Genomic DNA, 27,276 nt, shown 5'->3' on the forward strand with positions numbered 1-27,276 from the left:
ATAATCTCTGGATCTGAGGAGCTGCTTTAAAAAAAAAAAAAAAAAAGCAGGGGAGGGGGTTAAAGAACCTATAAGATCATCTACTTTGACCCCTTCATTACATAGATGAGGAAACCAAGCCTAGAGAGTCTGTTCTGTGGAAGATGCTATACACTTTGTAGCAATGGAGCAGATGGAGGGACTCAGGTGTCCTGACTCCCAGCGCAGGTAGGCTCCCTCTTCACACAAAAATGTACAGCCTAGGAGGGGCATCCCAGCTACTGCCCTGGATAACTGGCCCCTTGGAGAGCAACGGGCTGGCAGCCTACCCTACAGGACTGCCTCTTCCACCAGCACCCATGCCCCCAGGATGCTCTCACTAAGTTGGAAATCAGCAGCTTCTTTAAGTGTCTAATTAACCCATTCTGTCTCTTTGGGGAATGGGAAAAGGCCCCTGTGTCTTGGCCTCCGGGGAGTTTAGAAGGCAGGAGAGAATAGCATTTCAAACTCCTTATCAGATGATGTCGATGACCTCTCCCCACCAAGGATGGCTTTCCCATGATCTATTTCTGGGCTTTTACATGACCAGTGAGGCCAATTTAGGCTCCACAGGTTCTGCCACAGTTCAGACAGACATTGCCACACATGCAAGGTGGGTATGACTCTCACCTAGCAATTTCCACAACTCCTCATTTAATACGAGTGAGTGCACATCACCTAATGGTTAAGCAGGACTCTGGAGTAAGCGAGCACCAGGGTCCAAGTTGGGCTCTGCCACTTACTACGGCAGGGTGGTGAATACCTACCTGTGCTCATTCAGGCATCTGTGAAATGGAGTCATAATACTACCTGCCTCCCAAAGCTGCTGGGCTCAAAAGACAATCCATGCAGAGGAGCTTGGCCCAGGGCCCAGTAAGCTCTCAAGAGATGTGAGTCAGGGCTATTATTAACATGCTGGGTCCCTCCTTGAATTACAGGTAGTCCCTGGATTATGAATGCATTCCATTGCTAAATCTGTCTTTAAGTCAAATTTGTCCATACGTCAAAACAGCTAGGTATGGTTCGTATTGTCAGTTACTCAAATACTCGTCTCAGTAAATAGTAAATAACATACCTTTCTATGCATAAAAACATTAAAGAAACACTTCCTGATATGCTAAAACATTTTTAACATAATACAGTAATAAGGATAATAACATTTTGATGTGTGCCACAAAATAGTGTCCATTTCTTATTATAAACCACTGTGTGTACCTTGAATTTTTAATACAATAGGCTTTACAGGGATTGGTTTGTAACTATTGGTTTACGTAAATCAGACGTTCATAAGGATTGCCTGTACTGAAGGGCTCCCTGTAGTAAGGTAGGGGCTTTTCACATTTCTGGTGTCCTGGACCCCTTTGCCAGTATAGCAAAGGCTCTTCTCAGACTTATGTTTCTAGAACACACAGAATACTTAGCATTACGTGGGGCCAAGTTCACAGACAGCTTGGCTTCTACCTAAGGATGCCAGGTTCAAACACTTGCCAAGAGTGAGGTCTAAGTTCATGTTTCAGACTGTCTTAGGGCCACTCTGTGGTCCTGTCCCAATCAAAGTGGGACAAAGTGGTCAGCAGCTGCATCCAATCCACAGAGGAGGACTTTCGGGAATAACCCTCCTCCCAACACCAGCACTTCTGGACCATCCCATCTTTCACGCCACCTGCAAGAGGGGCCACCCTGTCTGTCCCTCTGCAGCTCAGTCTGGAACAGCAGGGTCCCTCCTGTCCTTCAAAAGCCTTACTTAGCACACCCACATGTACAAGTTTTGGTCCCTGCTCTGGGGCTCCCAGCTTAAGCAGTCTAAAATTTTAGCTTGGTTTCTTACCTCCCTTTGTCCCACTGCAGGCGATACTTCTCTCTCCCTGGTACTATTCCACATCCTTCCAGGGAAAGTGCTAGGGAAACCTAAGTCCCTCTTCTCTCAAGGTAGGACATACATGAAACTGCCTTCAGAAACAACTAGAATGTCCATACAGAAGGGCCCTGGAGATCCTCAACTCAACTCCCCTACGTCAACAGAGAAGGAAAGTGGCCAGAGGGGAAGTTGTCCAAGGTCACCTGGAAAGGAGGAGGAGGAGCCAGGGCTTAATCCCAAGTCTTCTGGCTCCTCTGCCTCCCACTGGAAAACAGAAGGGAAACCCTGAGGGATGCTTGGGAATTTAATGAGAGCTGGAATGAGGAGCCAAGCTCAGTATTAAGCATCTAGGATCTAGACAAGGGTATCTGATTGGCCACGAAAACCCCAGAGCTGGGAGTGCAGGGCAGAAGAGAGCTGAACCTTGAGGCAGACTGTGATTCTAAAGGGGTTCAAGCCTAGGGGACACAGAGCCCCAGAGGAAGCACAAAATTTCTCTAATTGGCGAAGGTGAACTTGGTTGCTGGTCTTGGGATGCTCTCTACAGAAGTAGACTCCCTCCTCCCAGCCTAGCCATTTCCAGGAAATACTTGAGCACAAAGCTACCGGCAATTAAAAAGCACATTAACCATTCGGAGTCGGCAGCTGTTGTGGGACTGTGTGCTCCACACCTGAGGAAGGGCAGCAGGGGCCCCAGAGCACAACCCAGCCCTGATCATTCAAAGGGCGCCCAGCCCACCTGGCCTCTCGCCATAATCCCCTGCCCTACCTGGGGTTTGGACACCTGCTCCATGGCATCTCAAAACATCCTCTCCTGTCAGCCAGGATGCTGGGAGCTGGACTCAGCTCTGGTCCGTGGTGGGTGCAAAGCCCCTTTCCCAGGAGTCCCGGGGCCTACTGGGGCTTCGTAGGGGTGCCCTTGGCAGGCTGCTGGGCCCTATGGTCCCTATGCACACAGCTCTTACTCCATGCACAGTCTGAGACTGCTCACATCACAACCATGTGATAAAAAATGCTGGTTCCTGGGCCAACCTACAGAATCCAAACCCTTGGGTGGCAAGGTCTGGGAATCTGCGTTTTGGTGCATTCCTCTGTTAATTTTAATACAACTGAAAGCTGGAGAACCACTGCCCCACAGAGTCCCCTTCTGCTGCCGACCCAACAGCGACAGCTGTTACAGCTGTATGTGTGGACACAGTTAATCTGATTTCCTATCTGGCAGCTGCACAGCTAGGGACAGCTGAGGACCTCAAAAACAAGGTGATGAGGTAGGAGGGGATAGGGGCAGAGGGAGGCTGTCTATGTAGGATAGGTTGTTCAATTGTTCCTGGGCCCCCTTCTTACCTCGGGCAGAAATCCCTGTAGGGAGGGAAATGGTTAACCAAGTAGTCCCGAGTATTTACAGAAACTGAAGCCTCCTCTTAGAAACCTCAGGAGCATTGTAAGGCTGCTCTACTCTCTAGAACTAAAGAAGCACAAACTTTGGAGGTACATAGACAAGGCCACACATAAGGTCATGCAGGTTATATACTGCACAAGGGCACCCATCTGAAGGGGCGTGAGGCTGAAATCTAGCCCGTGTGCCAGCTGCCACGCCATGCACACTGACATGGGAATGAAGTTACCTAGAAGGTGCACTTTTAAAAAATTAGCATAGAAGCATTTGTGTGGGTTAGCAGAGACCCTACACAATGACGTGAGTTTGAATCCTGTCTGTTACTTACTCTGTGACCTTGGGTAGGTTCCTTAATTTCTCTGAGCTTTCCCATTTGTAAAAGATGGCTATTAATATCTTAACAATTATCTATTAGTATCTTCCTAAATGAGACAAGGAAAGCACCAATAAATACCCTTGTCACTTCCAAACCAAAAAATCCACTGCCATAGAGTTGATTCTGACTCATAGCGACCCCACAGGAGAAAGAACTGCCCTATAGGGTTTCCAAGGGTATAAATCTTTACAGAACCAGATTGCTTCATCTTTCTCCTGTGGAGTGGCTGGTGGTTTCATCCACTGACCTTTTAGTTAGAAGCCAAATGCCTTACCCGCTGCACCACCAGAGCTCCTTCACTTAGTAAACTATAATAATGTTAGTTCCCTTCCCACCCTAGTCTCACTCTTCCTAACTTCTTCATATGCCCACACCTACACACACTCCACAGAGCCAAACTCTGGTCTGAAGAACAGGAATAAGATTATCCAGGGAAAACACCAAACCTGAACCCCATGCACTTCCTGACATCCGTAGCATCCATTCCTGGCACAAGCAGTCACACCCTCCAACAGGGAAGGGGAACACCCCCTCCATGCCTTCCCATAACATTCTGCATAATGCCCAAGCATCAGCTGGAGCCAGTCTAGGGCAGAGGGGAATCCAGGGCCCCCAGAATGGAGGTCAGGGATTCTCCTGGAGGTGGGGAATCCCACACCAGAGGCCAAGCTGGATGCTGCTGGTGCCACTGTGCACTGGGTTGTTGGGCAGGGGGCATGCACAGACCCCTTGGTCAAGAGGGACCTCTGATCACCACTAGAAGCTGCAATCTGTCCCCTTCCTCAGATTGGCTAAGGCTCTGGCTCACCCACTGGGGCATCTCACCATAGCTATCTAATCACCAGAGAGCCAAGCCCCAGAATAGAACCCAGGAATACTGCCACCAGTCTTGGATGCTAGCCGCTTCATGCCATCATTCATTCATCCATGTGCCAGGCACTGTGTTAGGTGCTGAGGAAATAGCAGTGAGCAAGACAGTTCTGAGTGCAAGGGAAACCCCTAAAATAGGTTCCAAAGACATGCTGACGGAGGTGGCAAGTCGGCACCCACCCTGGAGAACCCCTTTCCCTCAAGCCAGGGAGGCCTGTGGTCAATACCACCCAAAAAAGTGTCCCTGGACACCTGCTCTTTCAGCCACAGGCTTTGCATCCTGTCTGGAGACTGATCAAGAGATGAGGAGGGAAGGGGGGAGGGAGAAGGGAAACACCAGGCTGTCCGGGCCCTCATGGCAGTGTTGTTTATCTGGGGTGGATTTTTTTTTTAACCCAAAGGTTAAAGCGTTTCTATTTGAAACATCTGTTTACATTCCAGAGTTAAAAAAAAAAAAAAAAAAAGGCAGCAGAGCTCCGGGCCTATATCTGTCCCCAGCCACGTCACAGACACAGCATCAGAGCTGCGCAGGGGGAACATTCTTAGCCCTGTCCCCGAGCCACTGAGGTGACTCATGCCTCCCTCCTGCCAGCATGGACCACACCACCACTTAGAAGCTGGTAGTCCTGGGGGAGGACAGGGACCTGGAGAGAAATGGCCAGGAGTCTGTGGACCAGCAGGCAGCTTAGGGAGGGGATGGGCAGCAACCCAGCTTGTAAGGTTTCTGGGGTCCTAACTTGAAAAGAGATAAGTGAACAAGCTGAAGAACAAAGTTAAAGCCAACTGTCGGCTGCTGCTGGCAGGCAAGGGACAGTGGGAACAGATCAGAATGGGTGGATTTATACAGCACCCACCAAACAGAATAAAGCAGCCCCCAAACCAGCGCTTCGCTTTCCAAGACTGCTGCAGGCTGTGGGATAGGGATAGCAGGCAGGGCCTTTAGGTACAGCTGTAGACTCAACTAGACCAAGGCTACAACCATCTCTGTAGGTTTATACCCCCATCCCAAAGGACTGTGTGGGGATCTGTAGGGCTTGTCCTCAGGGATATGCCCCCAGCCCAGGGGACCCTGCAGGGCTGACTGCCAGGGTCATGCCTCTGTACTAGAAGCCTTCATGAGCATCCTTGCCCAGGCAGATTTGTTCCACCAGTTTTCTAAATCTTCCCAAAACACACATCCTCTGACATAGCGCAGTGCAGCTGCAACCTTATCCCTGGACAGCTCAGGGCCAGACCATAGGAACCCACAGAGGCACACAGCTTACCTCTTCTAATTTGAGGCTTGGGACCCACACCCACGTATCCAGAGGCAAGGATTCCCCATACACACACGCGCACGCACACACGCACACACACGCACACAGATGCCTACACCCAAGTGCCAACCCACTGCCAGGAGGGGCTGAGCAGGCAGGAGTCCAGCAGGCCCCTCCCTGGAGGAAGTATCTTGTGGTGCCGGCCTGGTGGGAAAGCTGTGCCAGCAAGGCCTGATGCTGCCAACAGGTTCCTGTGGAGGGGAGGGAGTGGCCCAGCCCTAAGGGACCCCACCCCCAGCTAAGGGCCAAAAATGTTTCTGCTGAGAAGGTGGAAAGGTTAGGGGGTTCTCAAGTCCTCTAAACCAGAGTAAGCCTTCCTCGTGAGATGGGTAAGCCTGGGGGGAGAAGAGACACAGCGGAGAGCCAAGGCCCCCAACATTCCAGCTGCCAGACCTTGGCCTAACTCAACCACAGCTACCTTGAGTCTCCTTCCCAAGTGTCTGATTCCTAGGGAACCCCTCTGACTGGGGACTTGGAGAGGTTGCAGTACCTTACCCACCGGGCCCCAGGACCCAGCAGGAGGGGTTCTGGGGCCTTTATTCTTGTGGACATGCCAGCTATGGCTTCCTTCCCTGCCCAAGCCTGGGGAGAGGGCAGCCTGGAGACAGACTGCTGACCCACTTCCTCCCCTCTGACCATGGTGCCAAGTAGGCCAGGATGCTCTAGTAACCCTCGGCCCCCACCAGGGATACCAACCTGCCGGAAGCCTAAGGGACTCACAGAGACACAGAGTGCAGCCAAGGGCGTGGTGGGAGGGCAGGTTCTGGGCCAGGAAGTCCCCCTCTGAGAGTATGGCTCCGCCCACCTCATATATTTGCAACAAAGCTCTGATGAAAGATCTAAGCGGGACCCTGTCTAGGCAAGGCCAGCATCTAGTGCTCAGTCCCAGAAGCAGGGATGCCCAATGGCAGAGGCCGGCACACAGAGGCACCTACCTGCCACAGGGATGCTGTGTAGAGGAGTCCGAGGCAGGATTTCCAAGGATGGTTCCCGGCCTGACATTCCATCTGCTGAGAAACAGGATTCCGTCTCGTAGATGGTCTGCAGCATCTCCACAAGCCCCTGGGCCTTGGGCACCAGCAGCATGCCAGGGAGAGGGCCGCCTGAGGCGGGAGCCAGCCAGTGGGAAGGTGGTCAGGCAGGGCCCTCACTGCTCAGGGACTCCCTCAGGCCACTGCTGCTGGGACCCGCGATGTGGGAGGCGCCTCATCCGGCCGGTTACTCCTGGCTGCGGGAGGAGCCTAGAGGCTCCGGGCTGCAGGCCTAGCTCTCCAATAGATGGGCACCCACCACCGGCCTGTCCCCAGCTCCCTGAGCTGGGGTGTCGTGGAACATTCAGGGGACAGGAAGGGGAGCTCAGGCGGGCAACCGGGCTCTGTGTTCCCTCCTCACGCTGGGTGACAGCTCTGGGCCCGGCTCCCTGCTCCTCCTTCCCGAATGAGCCGCCGGCAGCTGGCAAGAGACTGAAATAGCAGTTGGGGGAGGGCCCTGTCTATAAATAGGTGGAGCATGCTCAGGGAGCCGCCGGCCGGCTGCCAGGGCTCCTGGCCTGGCGGAGGCCCCATGGGGGGAGGGGGAAGGCGCGTTCCTCCCCAGGAGGAAGCGCCCAGTGAGGGGGATGGGAAGGGGGAGGGCCTGCATTCAGCACCAAGGCCACAGAGCTGGGTGGCCAGAGGCTGGGCTGGGAACAGGCATAGGCTGGGGTACCCGATCTCGGAGCGGTTCTGGCTGCTGCTCGTGGCAGGCGAGGGACTGGAGACCAACAAGCCAGCTTCCATCCTGTCTTTCCTCTTGCTGCCCAGGGGAGGTAAAGGAACTGGGAGGGTCTGGGAGAGGGTGGCAGTCAAGGCCACCTGGCCTAACCTTGGACCTTCCCTGGAGCCTTTTCAACAGCCAGATGGGTGTCTTATTTGCTCCTACACAGCCCTCCCCGCCCCGCCTACTCCCCCCAACTGAGAGGTGCATCCCCACTCTCTCAACCAGCAGGGAGACCCCTGAGGAGCAGCTAAGTGGCAGGTGCCTCCCACTCACTCTGTGTCATCCCTTCCAGAAGCTGTTCAGCATCCTTCCAGGGGGCAGGAAGACTATTCCTGGGCAGGGCTCCTCGAAGCCCAGGGAAGGGAATCTCATGGCACTCACCCATTCTTAGAGCACAGGTAGTGCTTCCCAGGCAATGTACTAGGTGCAACACTAACAGCATCATGCCTCATTTATTCTGCATTCTGACTTCAGGAGACAGGTACTGATAGGAAAACTGAGGCCCACTGCTTAAATAGGAGGGCTGATTCTAACCAGCACAGCCCACTGCCCCCATGGAAGGGAGTGCACGTTATCTGCCAGGGTTCCCATTAACAGACACACAGTGACCCCAGACCCAAGTAGGACCAGACTGGAGGTTGGAGTCCTTCCAAGAAGAGTCAAGAGGCCACCAGCATCCAGCCCTTCCCTATTGTCCTCAGGCCTGGAAGAGCGACCCCCACTCTTGGGCCCTACTGGGCTCTGGAGCTGAGGCATCATGAGGACTGGCCACCCTTTATCCTCGAGCTGTGCCTCCCACTGGTGCAGAGATCTCACTTGGCCCCCTGACCTCACTGGAGCCTTTTAATAGCCTGGTTATTCCTGGATCTGCATCCCCCTCCCCCTTCCTGATGTCACAGTTGCTATTTTAGAGCCCCCTCCTGACCCCTCCTTGCCCCCAACTCCAGGCATGGAGCCAGGGACACCTGTCCTCTCTCTGGACTGGATGACCTCACGGGAGCCAAGGAGGAGCTGGCCAACCAAGGACACAGTGGCTGAGGCTCGTGGAGCCCGTCTTCCCAGCTGGCCTCTGCCAGCCAGGGACAGCAGAGGGGCCTCCTGCCCACTGGTGGGGAAGCACATGGTTACAGGCAGGCTTGCCCACCACACTGGCTGGTGGGCATGCATGGTGGTGGGGGGGGTTGGACCAGGAATTAAACGGGGTCCTGGAGCATCAGTTTCTTAGCCAGAGAAGACTGTAGAAAAAAAAGAGATGGAGTAGTGCTCCCCACAGGGGCTTGGCCTTAGCAGGCATCTCAGGATAGGTCTGGGGACCCTGTTTACCATCCCTGTCTCAGACCCTGCCAACCAGGTCCTCTCAAGAGAGAAGCCAAGGCCTTGGTCAGGTGATGGGAAGCAGACTAAAGGGAGCCCAAACGCCAGGGACAGCAGCCCCTCCCTGCCCAGGACTCTACCCACTCATGCTAGGAGCAACCTGAACGGCTGGCTAGCCCTGTCCTGGCTCTCTCTCCCTGCCCCTGGCACAAGAGAGTATGATGGGAGAGCCTGTTCTGGAGGAGAGGGAATTCATCAGTTATCATGACTCAAAAGCAGGGCCCCCAGAACCTAGGGCAGCCAGAAGCCAATGAAAGAGGGCTCTCTGCTCAGGGAAGACAGGAGCACCCAGGAGACTAGGAAGCCAGAGGGGACCAGAGTTAGGGGTTCAGGACAGCTCCCATCACTGTTACTGTTTCCAGTAACAGCAAGAAGTAGAAAGTAAAGTGTCAGACACAGCCAATTTTCCATGCAATTTCTGGAATCTTCCAGGGGAAGCGAAGAGAGGGTCTGAGGTAAGGATCAGTGTCTTTCTTCTGAGATTCAGATGATGCTACAGCTCCTCCCTATGTCTGATCTCAATCCTTCCTGCCATGTCCCTTTTCCCCTTGACTGATTTTCTTCTCTATCCCTACCCACCCAGCTCCCCAAGGTGTCACCCCACAAACCCTATGGAGCACAGATAGAGCATATAAGCTTCATCCAGAGCCAGCACCAACCTCCCTAGACTGTCCTCTCCCTTTGAACATAGAGGAGAGGAAGAGCCCAATGCTGGCTCCTTGAACTCTTCCAAGTTCTCTTTCCTGGGCCCAAAAGGCTGGGTTGGAGCCCCTCCTTCAAACAAGGCCTGCTTTCCCCACAACACAAAAAGCAAAGGGCTAGCCCAGGAGCACCCCAGACAGTGTGGGGTGCCAGCTGCCCTGGAGACATCATGCCTGCCTGCCCTTCATTTCTCTCCTGCTCTTTGAGCCCCGTCATGCCAGAGCCCATCGGTGTTGCCCGAGAGTTGCCACGTGCCAAGTCCCGTGCTGGCTGAACCCTCTCATTTGGAACCATGTCTAGGAAAAATGGGAAAACCTACTTTGGCATCTCTCACTTCCCCTCAGGGTTGACCCTGCCTCCTCTGACCATCCCATTCTAAGCCTTCAATCCCTTTGGAATGATGGAGCAGGGAAGAGGAGGGCAGAGCAGATCCTGATCTGTGGGGAGCACAGATGTGTGCTGGAGGATCCAAGTGGGGAGAAGACACCGGGAGTCCACTTCCCAGACCCCTGTCCCACGCCAGCGCTGACCCACTTTCTCCTCCTCAGGGCTGGCTGCCTGCCTTCCCCAGGGGCTCAGAGGCAGAGCCCGAGGCTGGGAGGTAGGACGCCGAGGTTCCTGGCTCCACCCCATGCCCATGCCCCAGTTTTTCTGGTCACCCAGAAAGGAGGGAGCAGCTGCCCTTCCTCCCTCCCTCCTGGGAAAGGGAAGGAGAGAAAGTGTGGAGGGTGCTGGGAGGTGCTGGCGGGCAGGTGTTGTTAAGAAGCTTGTCTCCCTCCCACGCTGGGGATAAGGAACCCAGCCACCACCCAGACTGGCTCCCATTGCCGGCCTCACTCTTGCCCTCTCTTCTGGGCAGTGACAGAGCAGGAGAGGGCCCCAGTCCCATGGCTGCTCCTCATGCTGGTGGCCTGAGCCCAGCAGGGGTAGATCCTATCAGTCCTCTGTCCTCACTGAGGGGAACATGCAGCAATGATCAGCACTTCAATCCTCTAGCCCCTTCTGCTTAAAGAGAAGCCAGAGTCCTGGGTAGGGTCTCCTCAGGGAAACAGGTGGCCCTGTGGATGGCCTCTGCCCATACCTCAGGAGGGCAAAATAAGGCCAGATGCTGGTGTTAGTCCAGCCCAGAGATAATAGATAAGCTCCCACTACTAAGGAAGAAGGGGGAGCCCAGCTAGGGAGTACATTGCTTAGTCTCCACCTGCTGCCCCTCACCCTGAACGGTCTCTTACTAACTTGTTTACTCTGAAGGCAGGGATGGACCGTCTATTTTTCTTCTGTTCTCCATAGGGTCAAGCCCAGGGCATGGGGTGCTGGTGACACTCAGTAAGGACTTGCCAAATGGAAGAGCTCCTGCACAGAGAGGAACTAAGGGGAAGCCAAGGAGCCAGCAGAAATCTCCTGCCTTTACCCAGCCCTGCTGTTCTGCACACCACGGAAAGAAGAACCAGAGTTCAGGGGTGTGGGAGCAGAGGGTGGGAGATGTGCAGGGGCTGGGACACCCAGACCCTGGGAACTAACCATTCCCAGCATTCCCCCTGCCCCAGTCCCTACTCTGTGGCCCATACCCTTCCTTCCTGGGGCTCCAGAAGCTCTCAATGGGGTGTCCGCAGAGGAAGTGGATGCCTGCGTGCTCAGGCTACAATCGTGGTTTCATTTTACTTCCGCAGAGTCCCAAGGCACATGGCTTGCAAGCTTATGCCTGATGCCAGGCACCCACAGCCCCAGCCCAGATGCCACCCTGAGCTCTGGGAATAGCAGATATTGAGTTCCTTGATGAGGAAGAATTGGGTGGAGGCTGGCTGGCTCCCTAGTTCAGGGGCTGGAACCCCACAACTAGAAGAGTCAGTCCCAGAACCCAGGGGAAGCTATGGGAAGGACCTCAGGGGGATGACCCCAAGCCCTGATCCTGGCCTCTCAACAATCCCAGTCTGGGGGCGGGGGAAAGCCCCCCTCCTTCAGTCACTCCCTCCCAAACACAGGAAAACAGCCACTCCCCCTACTGGGGGGGGAGCTAAAAAGCCAACCGGGGTGGCTGATTCCATAGGCCCACTTAGGGGCCAGGGCCCAGCGCCCAGTCCCCCTGTCTGCCTCCTGGGCTGGGGTCACCTCCAGCTACCACCACACTCTTCCCAGGCCCAGCAGAAATGCTTGCAAGGGGAAGTGGGACCACCAGTGTCTGGAAAGGCAACCCAGTAACCTCATCTATCCTGGGTTGATTATTTTAGTCTTTCGCTGCAATGGAATAAAATCCCAAAGCAAGGAAACATTCTTCAGCAGCCACCAACTGCTGCCTCTGGGTGGCTTCTGATCCATTGGCCAAGGTTTAAACCCAGCTCCAGTGTGAACTGGAGACTGGAAGTGGCTTCTGGACAGGTCACCATAGCTCAAAGGAAAAGAGCAGCTGGCCCTATGGCTGGGCACACACAAGTGGCCCTGTCAGGAGCAGGGAGCATCCAGTAGAGATAGACAAGGGACACATGAGAAGCCACCACAGGCCTCTCTTTTCCCTTGGCCAACCCAGCCCAAAAGGGGGAAGCAGGAAGTCAGATCTAGACAGCCCACTCTGCAGCATGGGAAGCACACCAACCCCTCCAGGTCTAACCCCTGGCACAGCCCCTACAGGTCAGAGGAAGGCAAGGGCAGAGGCAGGAAGACCTAAGGGGCAACCACAAGCCCTGTGGGGGTGGGGGCTCATCAGGCAAAGTTGGCTTGGTGGGCCTCAGGAGCCTGGCCTCCTCCAGCTGGTACTTTCCTGTCTGCAGTCCATGCCCAGGGTGTACTCAATGCAGAAAGAAAACGGTAGGGGCACAGCCTTGACCACAATAAATGGCACACAGTCAACCAATCCACAGACCCCAGCTTCCCTGCATCTGCCAGAATCCCCAGGATCCCAGGTCAGGGCTTCTCCTACACATCACCAGCATGGGGTCCCCATAACAGATAACCTCAGATCTCTAGCCAACTGAAAATGGAAGATGGGAGTGGCCTGCATTCCTCCCTAATGTGGCTTCTGTATCATCCAGCAAATGGATCTCATCTAGGCTCTAGTTTCCTTACATCTGAGAAGGCAAAATATCTTTCGACACTTTTAGAAAACAATGTAGGGATATGCGGGCCGTGGGGAGGTTAAAGTTGAGCAAGATTCACTCTGGCACTTTAAGACTGTGCAGAAGGAAAGAAGACCGCCAAGGAGAGAAGGCAGCTATTACTCTGACCACACTGACCTATGACCCCCCTGGGAAACTCCTGAGGGTCCAGCTCAGGCCACTTGGACACACACTCATGGGCACACACCCAAACCCACCCGTGCACAAAGCTGCCTGGCGTCCCACCCATGGACTATTTCTGGCAGCACTGGGCAGGGTCCTAGTTGCAGAGGGGAATGGGAAATCTCAGAGCCAAAGATCCCAAATAAGGAATCCACTATATCTAAGATAAAGAGGCAGAGAAGTAGTCTACCTGGAGACTCCTCTATAAACGTGTCACCCTGCCTACCCCCATACCACACCCCGAACACAGAGGGCAAAGCCTGGGGCCCTGCAAACCTCCACTAAGAAAAAAGTATAGGAAAAAAAAAAAAAAGTGTGCAGTCCAGAGATACACTCTATCAAAGAAAGATGCCATCACCACAAAACGGAAGCCAGGCATTCAGAATACAGTAAGGAAATTCTTCCAACATCATCCCCGGCCCACCCACAGCAAATCAGTCCTACCCATCTTGCTAACAAGGAAGGACAGAGCTGGCATTTAAGGCCCTCAAGCGGAAAGGGCGGGCATGGGGACAGAGTCGGACCCAGGGCCAGGTGGGACTGTTAGCCCAGCAATTCCCAGGTCTATCTAATGGTCAAAACATCAGCTTTGCCTCTGTCCTTGACTTGCAACCCTTCTCTATTCCTGACTCCCAGTTCTGTTACAGCTCAGAGGCCCCGAGCACTGGGGCTGGATACCCATACGGCCCATCACACCCAAAGTTTCCCCAACGTGTTATTTCTCCAGCCTCCCAGTTCTTACCCGACTCTTTGGGAGAGTTCATGCCGGCTTGGGGCCCGCAGGAAGCTGGCGTTGGGGGCTGGGATGGGAGGGGGTGGAGCTGCGGTGATGTCGAGAGGGGCAGACAATCACAGACGGGACGGGAGCCCGAGGCCACCGCGCCTCTAATGCCCATCAGAGGCCATCCTTCGGGTGAGGCGGTCAGGCACTCAGAACAATGACATCCCTGGGGAGAGATGGAGCACAGTTAGATACCCCCCAATTCAAAAATCTGAGAGTTGATGGAGACTAGAGCAGACAGGGAGGGATACCTGCTCAGGGACACAGAGGGGGTCCGCCGAACTGGCCAGCACCCTGGCTTCTTCCTAATCAGTGAGGCTCCCAGCATCCAAGAAAATGGGAAATGGCTACACTGGCCTCACGCAAACAAACTCCTTTTCAAGTGACAACTGTCCACTGCCAGGTAGGGAGACCTTAACAACTCCCAAGGGTGCCTGATGTGGGACCAGGTGTACGTCAACAGAGAAAGGGCAGGGAGGGTTCTGAACTCTGTCCCCAGCACTGGTAGAACACAGGACAGATCTGGCTCCCTGGTAGAGGTTAAGGGAGTAACTGGTATCCCAGCCCCAGTAGCCTGAGCTTGGGCTTCCAAAGGGTGAGTCCCTTCTCCCTCACTTTCTGAGCCTTGTGCCACTCTAACTCTGGAATGTGAACATGCTTATCTGGATCTCTCCATTCAAATTAAAAAATGGGTGACAGCAAGAGGGTAACTGCCTCCCTTCTACCCATAAGCCATTCAGTTTCTAGGAATCTGGAAAAGCAGAAACATCCATGCCAAAGCCAGCGCCACATGGGCCAGGGGTCCAAGACCAGGGTCGTTGGGTATACTGTCCAGGGTGTGCCTGGTTAAGGATGCCTGGCCCCAGGAAGGTATGAGATCTGGCCCCTGCTCTACTGCAAGCCATGGGCCTGACACGCACTGGGTCCACCCAGAACACTGGGTCCACCCTTTCTCCACTTTGCACAAAGGCAGCAAAAGACCCAGCAGTGGCCCTGCCAAGTCCCATACAGTAATGGATGATAGCCAAGGATTATGGGACTATGGGTTTGCCAACCTGTCCCCATTTCTCCAGTTCCCTCGCCACCCCTCCTCCAGCCCCGCTGCTAGTCCTCAAGCTTCAAGTCTCCTGCACACACCTACCTGGGCCCATCCCTAAACAGCCCAGGATCCACCCAGACATGATCTCATTCATTTTCTTCCAAATGAAGGCAGCCCTTCAATACCCAAGGAAAGCAAGGTAGCAGGAAGTGATCAGGCAAGGTTGAGAGGAGCTAGGAGTCCCCAGCCCTCAAGAAGACAATCAATGCTCTCCCTCCCCACCCCCGCCCTGGGACAGCTCCACTTCCCAACCCAGCAGGATTAATTCTCAGGAAGCCTTAAATTTTCATCAAAAATTCCCAGGGTGTGCTCCATTTGGGGCCCAGAAGCCCCAAACTCAGCTGTGGCAGGGACACAGAACACACACACACACACACACATTCGTGCTAGGAAGATCTAGAAGTCACAGGGCCACTGCCCCCTGCTCTCACCCACAGGGCTTGGATTGTGGATCCTATAACTGGAGGAAGGTATACTCAGATAGTCTGAAGTAGGAGAAGTAGAGTAGAAGGGGCTGAATTGCTCCTAGCATACAGATACGGGGTGAGGACAGAAGAGGCTTTGCAAGACTCGGGCCAAGCTAAGGAATGTGGCAGGTGGGGTTGTTGTGTCCTGGCAGGGCCCGCGTGGGCAGGCAGCTCAGCCCGTGCCCACACCAGGGTTGGCACCCAGTCCCGCTCACACCCTTTCCCGTGGGCTGGGGAACACAAGTTCAGAAATTCCCACGACTCCCAGCAGTCCGAGTGGCCCAGCCTATCTCCTTAGAGAAAGGTACCTCTATAACAGGGTGTTCAGAAGGACCAGAAGCCTCAGACATACAAAAACCAAGCCAAGATCAGCCCCCTAGCCCCTACTGCCCCCACCTACCCACCCTATCTCTGGGTCTTAAGGTACTGATCCTTATTCACTGGGGGAAAGAGAACAGGAAGGATTCCCAGAACCCACAGTGGGCTCAGGCCTTGGTCATGCTCCACTTCTCTCCACCCTGAAGGACTCAGCAGGACCCCTGTGCCTCATTCACCTGCAAAGCCCCAGAGAGTGTCTGTCAACTGCCCACCAGTCTCTGAAGTGAACAAGAGTCACAGGCCAAGGCCTCCTGGGAAACAAAGTGGCGTTCTTGAGCTGATAGGCCACGCATAGATTCTTGTCTGGGGTGGGGCATGAAGGGGAAAAAGGGCAGTCTGATGGGTAAAATTGAGCTATTTGTTCCTTCCTCTATCAAAGAAACATGCTGGCCAGTATTATATGAGACTGTTAGTGGGCAGCTGGGGACCAGCAGTTCTGTGGCTTGTGGGTGCCCCAACACTTGAGAGTGAAAACAATGAACAGCCCAGCTTTCATGGGGTCATAAAGAGGCAGACTCCAGGGACCTGGACCTCTTTTGCCAACTCTCTCTTTCCAGACAGACCTCTGCCAGACTCCAGGATCCAAACCCACCTCCCACCTCTAGCCAGGACAGCAGGTCAAGGCAGAATGAGGGAAACAAGCCACTCCTCACCCAACAGCTCACAGCTAAGCTTGGAATGGTGGAGCAGAAACCTAGCAAGACACCCCCACTCATAAGCAATAAAAACTCTGGCAGAAGGTGGGAGGAGAAGGGCAGGCAGTTGAGGGAACCATGGTGCAATGTAATAGCCCAAAGGCCACAAGTTCACAACGTCACCTTGCAGGGATCTTGTCCCTCAAACAACTCCCACTAAATTCCTGGGGAGTCAGATGTCCCCACCAGGGTCTCTAGAACCTGGACTCCTGCACTACCTCACAGCCACCTCCCAACACACCAGCTCTGGCCCTGCGAGAGGCAGGTCCAAGACCAGGCTAGGGGGCCCCCTCCCCAGTTTAAGTGTAGCAAGGTAACACCCTGGGCAAACAGGAGTCTGAACCAAGTGCTACGAGCCTAAGATTACTTCACTCAGCCCCAAGGACTTCTTCAAAAACCAACAAGCCTAGACATCTCATCCAAGGATGGGATCCAAGGCCTTAAGGATCTTGTATCTTGCCCTGTCCCGTGTGTGGCCGTAGTAGGTCACTCTCCTCAGCCCCCAGGAGCTTCCCTGGACTTGAGCTTCCCCAAAACTGGGCCAACAGAAGCCTGGGAAGATCTGAGTTGTATGGGGTAGCTGACTTGGACAGACAGGCCCCAAACTAGGGAAAAGGGAAGGCAACAGGGGAGGAAAAAAAGGCACCAGGCTGACAAATTCATTTTTGCAATCGGCCCATTTCTGTTTGTCTGCTCAGACGCAGCTCCAGGCATCTGCACAAACCAGATGGAGGAGGCTGCTATTTCTAGAAGAAAAAAAAAAGGGGGGGGTGAGAGTGGAGGGAGGAGGCAGAGGTAGGGGGTGAAGACTAGGAGACTGGGTCTGTTTGCCCTAAAACCTCAGTCAGAATGATACTGCCCCCCCCCCCAGTACTACCAGACAGGGTCCCCAGCAAGATGAAAAGGGCTGGGGATAGGGAAGGAGGTAGGGTGGGGGTGAAGAGAAGCATTGAAAGTTTAATGAACCCAAGGCGGCTACAATAGGCCCCCTCATGGGTTGCATCAGGTTTTCATTCATGAGCAAGCGACAGTGCTCCAGAAATGCCAAGAACCGCCCCCCCTTACTGTCTCTCCTCCACCCCCCCACCCCCCACCAACAGAGTGCATCCTCGAGCAGGCTGGCTGAGCCTGATGCCGCTCCAGACATCCCTCCTCAAAGGGATGTGAGTAGGAAGAATCAATTATCACAGAGCAGCTGGTACTTCAGCAGCAACTGCACACCCCCCAGCTCCTCTCCTCGACCCCCAATCCCGTATGCAGGAACATAAATGACCCCCTAACCCCAGGCCCCATTTCTAAACACATAGCTAAGATGCCACCCCTAGGGAACAGAAAGCAAACCTTTGTCTCTGCAGCTACTTGGGGTGGGTGGGGCATGTGATACTGCTGCCCCCCCCAATTACACCATCCAGTCAAAGAAGGAGGAAATATGGGGGAGAAGGGGAGGCTCCCACAGAGGCAACATTTCCTGGGCTCTTGCCCCCAAGGAACTTACAACTTGTACCTTTCTCTCTGGCCCCTGGGGTGTATAGGATAGAGTAGAGATGCTGGGGGGCCCACCCCCTAATTCAGAGAGACCCCTGCTTGCCTTGTCAAGATACAGCCCAGATCCAAGTCCAATGGGGACAGAGGGCAGAGAAAGAGTTCAAGAAAAGGGGTACCAGGCTTTCCCCAAACCTTGTGTTTAGGGAGGCAGAGGAGGGGAGTGAAGAAGAAAGCAGCCCCCAACTGACTCACCCACCATCCCCAGCCCAGCCCAGTCCAGCCCAGCCATCTCCCTAGCCAGCAGGGGATCAGGGGCTGAAGACCCTGCCTTCGAGCTCTGAGCCTAATGGGAGGGCTCTGCCCCATCTCTAATCCTCAAACGCAATTTGGCCAGGGAGGTATCTCTGGCCAAGACTCCTCGACCCCTCATCTCCTGACTCCTTTTGTTCTGGTGTTCCTCCCCTCCCAACTAGATCTTGAACCCAGTAATTCACCCCACCCCCCAACCTCCAGAGCTAATTCCAGAAGCAAGGTGGTCACTGTGAAGAGTGGTAGGTTCCATTAGCACAAATCACACACACCCCCAACGAAAAAAGCAACTGCAACTGCTACACTTCCTCTTTAGGGACACCCAGCAGTGGGTTATCAAGTGGTCACCTCTTACCTGGATGGGGCACCCTCCTCCCACCCCACCCCCAGGATCCCAGATTAATTACTTATCTACCACCTAGCTAGTTCTCTCATCTTCCCTGGGGCCCTAGGGATGGGTAGGGTAGGGAAGCAGACTCTCCCAAGTTACAAGGCACTAGCAGTGCCCCCGCCTCCATGAGATACAGACTCAGAATGAAAAATGGGGGGCATCCACCCAGACAAGGGGAGGGAGCTGCATTTAATCTTCTAGCTCTCTCGCTCTCTTTCTGGCTCGGGGTGTCAGACGGGAGAAGAGGGTGGGAACAAACGCAGTAATGCCTCACCAGGAGTGGGTGAGAATAATGGAGGAGAGAAGTAGGGTGGGCTCCGCAGTCCCCCTCCTCAAGCAAGGAAGTCGAAGACAGAAAATCAAGGACAAGGACGCGTTCTTAGGTATGGGCAGAAACGCTGTGGGGTGGGCAGCGCCCGTCCTCTCCGAGTACCAAGAAAACGGTGTCCAGCGAAAAGGGGTCTGCACAGAATCCAGGTGCAAGGCTCAAACGGCTCAACAACGCAGCCTGCGCTGCTGGGGAGGGCGCAACTCAGGCAGAGCCAGCCCGTCCCCGGGCCATTTAGGGGCGCGGGTCCCGGGAAGGCGGGCCCCTCCCTTACCTGCAAGAGAGGCACCCCTGCAAGGGAGGGCCGGGGAGGGGCGCGCGAGCAAGCCCGAAGCCCGGCTCCTGACTGGCGATCTCCCCAGGGGCGCCGGCTAGCACTCCTGCGCCCGGAGGAAGGAAGGGGGGCGCGGAGCGAGCGCGCGCGCGGGGAGCTCGCGGACAGCGACAGCAGGAGGAAGGCGCCGCCTCTTGCGCCGGGGTTCAAGGGACACTGGGGTTGGGGTGGTGCGGCGCGCTCACCCCCAGCGACTCGAGCTCCGGCCTCGCGGGCGGCGGCGGCAGCAGCGGCGGCGGCAGCAGCGGCAGCACCTCCTCGACGGCTCCTCCATCTTTGCGGCGGCTCCTCCGGCTCCGCTCGCCGCCGCCACCAACAACAACATTCGGAGACGTCAGTCCCGTCACGTGACCCGACCCGGAGCTAAAAATAGACTCAGACCCCCCCCCCCTCCCCTCTGCTTCAGCCTCCACCAACCCCGCCCCTCCTTCTTGGCCCTCCCGGCCGGGCGGGGCCAGCAGCGCCACCGTGACAGCTTCTTAAAGGGACCGTACCCGGCCAGGAGTCGTGCTGGGAAGAGGGAACTGAGAGGGACTGGAACCTGCGAGTGGAAGTGGAAGAATCGCTTCAGGGGCCGGACCTGCGGGGCTCGTTGCGGGGATTCGGCCCTTGGGACACACCACTCTCCTCCCTGAGCTTCCTCTACTTCCTTTTCAAGCTGAGGATGGTGCAATGTTAGTCTCCCCAAGCCTCTCTATAACGCGCCATCCTTCGCGCAGGAGCCGGGGGGATAGCGATTCTTAGGGGACCTGGGCTTGGGGAGAGGGGTGTGTGACTCGGAGAGGGCTTAAATCTGCCAGGCTTTGACCGGGGACACAATGCATCCAGGCCAGTGTGGGAAAAAGCTGGAAAAGGCTGGGACAAGGTTGTGACAATCCAAGGCCTTCCAAAGGACAGAACTGGAGCAAGAAAGACTTCCGGTCCCTGACTTTGGTACCCTCCTCCTCTACCACTCCCTTTAGGACACCAAGTGTGTTTAAAGGATTAAACCTAGACAATCACTGACCCAGCAGTTCCACTAACAAAAATTTATTGTAAGGAAATAAATAATGTTGGGTTCAAAAATGAGTGTAGAAGAAAAGAGATTGTTTGCAAAGACGTGAAAAGTCAGAAACAACCTAAATATCCAACAGTAAGGGGATTGGCAAATAAACTAGGACACATCTGTTGAGTGAAAACTATTAGAAATAGTTTACCAAACCCCAAACCATTGCCATCCAGCGGATTCTAACTCATAGTGACCCTGTAGGACAGAGTAGAACTGTTCCATAGGGGAAATGCAGAATGGGCTGCTGGGTTTGGATAATCAACTTGTTCAACTCCAACCTGTGCAATAGCCAAATCAGTCAACTCCTCAATAGTGGAGTGCTTTTAACTACTGTGCCACCAATCAAAGCCCAAACCCATTGGCGCAAAGTGATTCCAATTCATAGAGACCCTACAGGACAGGGTAGAATTGCCCTAGAAGGTTTCCAGGGCTGTAAATCTTCACCCAAGCAGACTGCCACAACTTCCTTCAGCGGAGGAGCTGGTGAGTTCCAACCACTGACCTTCTGGTTAGGCCACTGAGCGCTTTAACCACTGTGCTACCAAACCCAACTCCCTGCCATACGGTCAGATCCTACTCATAGCGACCCCTTCTTGGGTTTCTGAGGTTACGGAAGTAGATTGTCCAACCTTCCTTCTGAGGAGTGGCTGGTAGGTTTGAATCACCAGCCTTCTGGTTAGCAGTCAGATGCCTTAGGCCCTATGCCACCAGAGCTCCCCTGTGTTACCAAGGCTCCTTAAAAATAATTTAAAAAAAATAATAAAAATTCACTACTATTGAGTCGATTCTGACCAGCCAACCTTCTGGTTAGCAGTCAAATGCCTTAGGCACTATACCACCAGAGCTCCTTAAAAGATTTAGACGTTAAAAATTATATAAGTTCATATTGATGTGGAAAGATATTTGTGACACATTGTTTTCTTAAAAATCAAGAACTAGATAAGTATTCATAATTGTTTTATTTTTGTAAAAAACAACAATAAACTAGATCTGTATATCTAAATATATAGATATAAGGAAAAAAAATAAAAACACCTAAAAGAATATATTAAAAAATAAAACCTCACTGCCGTCTAGTTGATTCTGCCTTATATCAAAATGTTTACCTTTACTTTTCATCTTCTTCTATATATCTGAAATTTTGCAATATTATTGTATTATTTATCTAATTAGAGAAAGTCAAAGATATCTATAAATTTTTCTATAATAAATGATAAAGAAGTCCCTGGGTGGTGCAATGATTAAGCACAGGATTACTAACAGAAAGATTGGCGGTTCAAACCCACCCAGGGACACTTTGTAAGTAAGCCCTGTCTATCTGCTTCTGAAAGGTCACAGCCTTGAAAACCCTATGGAGCAGTTCTACTCAGCACACATGGGGTCATCATGAGTTAGAGTCCACTCGAGAGCAGCTAACAACAATAAATGAGAAAGGTTCTTCCTACAAAGTGTCTCATGGATCTGCCTACTCCGCTCCATCTTTCTCTCCACTCCTCCCTCTAAACGAAGGCACCCCTCACTGGGAGATACTATGGCCACCCCCACTGTCTACTCCCGACCTGGCCTTCTCCTCCTGAAGCCAGAGTGAGCTTTTTAGAGTGTACCTAATCAAGTGATAGCATAGTGCCTAAGGCACTTGACTGCTAACTAGAAGGCTGGCGGTTCAAATCCACCAACCACTCCTCTGAAGGAAGATGGGGCAATCTACTTCCGTAGTGATACTGCCTCAGAAACCCAAGGAGGGGTCACTATGAGTCATCTGGACTGCACATTACAATAACAATAACAACAGCTGTTTGCATGTTGCTTTGATGCTGAGCATTGTTTCAGCAGAGCTTCCAGACTAAGACAGACTAGGAAGAAAGGCCTGGCAATCTAATTCTATGGATCACAATGGTCTGATCCACAGTGGATCATGGGGATAGCAGAGGACCAGGTGGTGTTTTATTCTGTTGTGCATAAGGTTGCCGTGAGTAGGAGTGGCCAACTTAACGGCAGCTAACAACATTTGGAGAAAGACTATAATCCTTAACAGGCCTAGAAAAGTGGTTTTCCAATTTTAGTGTACTTACTCACCTGAGGAAGTTGTTAAAAGTGCTAATTCCTGGGCCCCATCACTAGAGCTTATATTTCAATAGGGAGGAGGCCCAGAAATCTTCATTTTTAATAAGTTCTCAGGGGATTCTGCTGCAGCTGCTTCTTTCCTCACACTTATGGAAAAAAGAAAAGAAAAAAACAGCCTACAAAGTTCTACACAATCTGGTCCCTGCCTACCTCATCACCCTCCCCATCATTCTATGTATCCCAGCCATTCTGGCTTCCTCTTAGGTCCTTGCTCCCCAGGGCCTTTGCACCTGCTGTTTTTTCTACCTGGAATGCCCTGCCTCCCTTCTCTTTGTGTGGTTAACTCAGTTAAATATCACTTCCTGAAAGATATTTTTTTTGTCTTCTAATTAAATTAAATCTCCCTGTTGCATGTGCTTTTGTTGACCCTGATAACAATTTGTGTATATCTATGTGTATCTATGTCAATTTGTGGGAGCTCTGGTAGCATAGTGGCTAAGGCACTTGACTGCTAACCAGAAGGCTGGCGGTTCAAACCCACCAGCCGCTCCTCGGAAGGAAGATGGGGCAATCTACTTCCGTAGTGATACTGCCTTGGAAACCCAAGGAGGGGTCGCTATGAGTCGGGTCCGACTCGATGGCACATAACAACAAAAACAACATGTCATTTTGTGTACAATCTCTCTATGGCATTATTGGTTCAATACTTAACTTGTCCACAAACTGTAAAGTTCTTGAGTACAGAAAGCATCCGTCTAGGGGAGCAGGGTTCTCAATCTCCATCTCGATGTTACTCACCACTCTTCTCCTGGAGCACATTTGTGCACTATGTGGCACAAATGGTTTGTCCCCGATTACAAACCTAAAAGTTGTCAGTTTGAACCCACCCAGCAGCACTTCCAAAGAAATACCTAGCAACCAATTTCTGTAAAATTTACAGCCAAGAAAACCCTATGGAGCAGTTCTACGCTATAACACATGGGGTGCCATGAGTTGAGATTGACTCAGCTTCAATGGGTTAGGGGTTTTGTTGTTGTTCCTCCCAACACTCAGCAGGTTGCCTGGCACAAAGAAAGACATCTTGAATATTTGTTAATGAAATGAGTGAATACTGAAAGATTTAACCAAGGTGAGCACTTTCTGATCGAACAACGGACTCTTTGAGCAAAAAGATGACTCTCATGGAGTCATGGAGTCATCCTATATTGTCAGTCCAACAACAGGGGTTCCTCCTGCCTCTTTCCCATAGTGGTGGTACCACCCATTCATTGTTACTCTTGCTCGACCTTGCAATGTCTCTTGGGTTGAAATTTTTGTGTTGGGTTGAGATTTTGTTTTCTCAGTGCTTATGTTTTGTCTTCCCGACAGTTCTGAGCCACTTAAGAAAAGAAACAAGAGCATAGTTCTTTTTGCCTCTCCAGCACCTAGCGCATCACCTCACACGCAGTGGGTACCCAGTAAGGCATGAGGACACTGAAGGACTCTGGAATCTCTTCTTTGGGGGTCTTGGTATGACAGATGACTATCAATAACTATCTCGTTGAGTACCTTGGCTAGGCATGGCCCGCTTCATAGATGAGGTAACTAAGGCTCAGAGAACTTAAAACACCTGCCTGAAGTCACAGAGTTCATACAAACAGAGCTAGAATCCAAACCCAGGTCTCTCTGTCTGTCCCTCAAGCCCGGGAAACAGAGGGCTAGGGGAGCAGTGTTCTCAGTCTCAGCACTTTTGCCTTCTCTGAGATCTCTGTTGCTATCACTTCTGTCCCCTAGCAGCCCCATGTCCCAGACGTTACAAGAATTCACCATATGGAACCCTGGAGAACCCTCAGATTTCCCCTTCTTGGGTGAGTGGGGACTAAATAGCTCAGCATTCATTCTGCCCACATTTCTTGAGTACCTGTGGTGGGTGCTAGGAATATAGTGATGATCTTGCCTGTAATGAACTTAGAGTTCCTCACAGAGAATAGAACTATCTTTTGTTCTAAGGCCATAGGTTAGGCAGAGACTCCAGACCATTCACCATGGAAACAGGGCTGGAGGAGTTGTCTCATTAATCGCTACCTCAGTTTCCCTGATGGAGAGAGAGCCTGCACAGGAGATCTAGTAGCTGATGGGGCTGTGGCGGTGGGGGGGGTGCACAGGGGGTGCGCCTGATCCTAGAAACACCTAGGGGGTGTTTCTGATCCTAGAAATGGGCAGAGATTTTGGATTTCTGGTAGAAGGAAATAAACCCTAGAAGAGAGCCAGGCATTTAACCTATAGCCACCAGGTTGGCAGCACTGTTGGACTCTGAGGAGGAGATATTGCGGCTGGGGAGTAGAAGGAGGCACGGTGAATACCACTCTGAGGGGCTCTGGGAGTTGCTACTGCTGTCTGACATCATGAGAAATTGTGTTAATCAGTACGTGTGGGCAGAAGACAGGGCAACCTTCCTCTCTACTTAGAGAGCACTGCTGAACTGACAACTGGCACCCATCTCCTCCACAACACCCCCTCTCACTCACCCAGAACCTCTGCTAACCTCTGTGGTTAGCATTGCCTGGGGAACAGACAGGACCCTTAGGTTATATGTGCGCCACCTCCAAACTCTCACTAGCATGTCTCCTGGGTGGGAATCTTTGGAGCCAAAGGCTGATTCCAGAGCCAGGGCTCTAAGAAGGCTCTGGCGTAGGGTGGTCTAGCCCACAGTTCTGGTCTCTAGTGGAGCAGTATTTGAGTGGCTTTCCCAGCCCCCAAAGAGTAGCTGGAGTGGAACTAGCCCAGCTCTGCCTAAACACAGCCTGGAGGAGAAAATAACAGAATGTGGCAGAGCTGAGCTGATAAACCCCAGCAATAAGCCTTTATTAGACATTTTTTCAAAGGAAATATGCTAAAGTTGTGTCAATTACTAGAGCATCTTGTATACAAGGGTGTCTTGTTTATATCCCATTCAGCAAGAATTTATCGAGCATATTGAAAAGTTATGAGGCAAGCTCAATGCTAGGTGCTAGGGGACTGCAAAAAAATAATAGAACCGAAAAACCAGTTGTTGTTAAGGTAACTCCAACTCATGGTGGACCATATGCATCAGCAGAACTGTGTTCCACAGAGATTTCCGTGGCTGATTTATCAAGCTGATCACCAGGCCTTTCTTCTGAGTCCCCCGGGGAGACTTGAACCTCTAATCTTTTGGTTAGCAGGTGAGCTTGTTAACCATTTGCACCAACCAGGGACTCTAAGAAAACAGGACAGGAGGTCAGAAAGCTGGGAACCTAGGGACAGCTCCTTCCCTGTGTGTTGAATGAGTCATTTCCCCTCTGGCCCCGATCTCCTAGTCTGGGGAACAGGACTAGGACTTCTGTTCTCTGAGGTCCCTTTCAGTTCTGACACTGGGCGAGTCCCAAATTAGAGGTGATGGCAGATGTGACAGCATCCAGCACAGTGCCAGCTTCAGAGTTCACACTCGCCTGTCATTCTTTCTGGGTGCTTTTCAGCTCAGTCCTGCCCTTGGGCTGTTTACAGTGAGCTCAGGAGCCAGAAGAAAGGAGGAGAGCATGGGAGAGTTTATTTCAGGGTCAACAATCTATATGCCCCAGGCACAAAGCAAAGGCAGGGTCATTAAGGACTGAGTTAAGCAGACTATAATGAAAATACCCCCTATGGTGGGCTCTGGTGGCATAGAGGAAAAGTCGTGTGGGTGTTAGCTGAGAATCAGCAGTTCAAATTCCACTACCACCTGGTCTGCAAGAAGAATAACTTACTTAACATCAAGCTCAATTGGTATAACATACTATACAAAACATTGTTCCACCTCCTACTTTGGACTGGGATCTTAAAAGCTAGCAAGCTGCCATCTAGATGCAACAATGGGTGTCTCCTCGTCAAGAAGAAAGAAGAAAACCAAATGAATGGAAACAATCAGTCCTAGTGACTGGTACACCATCTGATCTGCAACCTATACAACTATGAGACTAGAAGAACTAGATGGTGCCCAGCTACCACTGTCATCCACTTGGAAGGGATGTACGAGATCCTGCAAAGAGAGGGAGAACAATGTGGAACAAAACTCAAAATCATTCGGAGGCAAAAAAAAAAAAAAGAAGGTGGGGACCAGGTTTGCTGGTCCAATAGAGCCTGGTGAAACCACTGAGACTATGGCCCCTAGCTGCCCTTCAGGTCTGGAATTGAACCCACACCTATGGTTTCCAGCCAAACAAAGTACAGGCAAGTGAGTTAAACATTTACCTCAAGTAAACACACACCCTGGAGAAAACAATCATGGGAGAAGGAAGGGCTGCTTATGCACAGGGAGACAGCTCAGGGCGCAGAAGAGTATGGAGGGATGGACACTGGGAAGAGGTAACTATGGGGAGGAAGTGGGAGGGGAGCTGTTGTATTGTAAATTTTGGTCAATGACATGAGACAAAGTGTATGTGAACTGCTGTATGAAAAGTGAATTTACTCTGTAAATCTTCACCCAAATCAAAATAAAATTAAAAAAAAAAAAGAAAGAAAAAAAAAAGAAATAATAAATAAATACAATTAAGGAAAAAAAAGAAAAAAGAAAACACCCCCTATGACCTCTGAGGTGGCCCAGACCTCATGTAGCCCTGGCTAAAGCATTTCTCTCCCTGGACCTCTGTTTCTTTATCTCTAGGATGAGAAGGTTGGACTGGATTCCCTTCCTCCCAGCTGGAGACATTCCCGGCTGGTCCAATGAGATGAGGTTGAAAAGGAAGGACAGTAAAACAGCTTCTCTCCTTCTGTTTCTTCTCCTCCAGAGGCCTCTCCTCTAGGATAGGCCAGCACACTGTCACCCTTGACTGAGATATCTGGGGGAAGCTTGAGATGTTTGGAAGAAAGGCACCAGACAGAGGCCTTGGACAACCCAACACCCCACTGGGCCTTCAGTTTCCTCATCTGTAAAGTGGCATGATTTGACAGATAACTTCTAGGGACTTTTCTAGCTCTGCTT

At 52.3% G+C, this 27,276-nt stretch overlaps 1 protein-coding gene across 1 annotated transcript in view; it reads right to left on the reverse strand.

Moving 5' to 3' along the window:
• Positions 1–13,704, reverse strand: part of HDAC5 (histone deacetylase 5) — a 30,798-nt gene extending 17,094 nt beyond the window's left edge. The window contains exons 1-2 of the mRNA XM_007955218.1: positions 13,683–13,704; positions 6,770–6,841 (exon numbers count right to left, since the gene is read on the reverse strand). Of these exons, the coding sequence (XP_007953409.1) occupies positions 6,770–6,841; positions 13,683–13,704 (94 nt within the window). The remainder of the gene's footprint in view (positions 1–6,769; positions 6,842–13,682) is intronic.
• Positions 13,705–27,276: the final 13,572 nt, after the last annotated feature.

This window comes from Orycteropus afer, unplaced genomic scaffold, assembly GCF_000298275.1.
Source record: "Orycteropus afer afer isolate SDZICR_OR568_19922 unplaced genomic scaffold, OryAfe1.0 scaffold00495, whole genome shotgun sequence".
Classification (NCBI taxonomy): Eukaryota; Metazoa; Chordata; class Mammalia; order Tubulidentata; family Orycteropodidae; genus Orycteropus; species Orycteropus afer.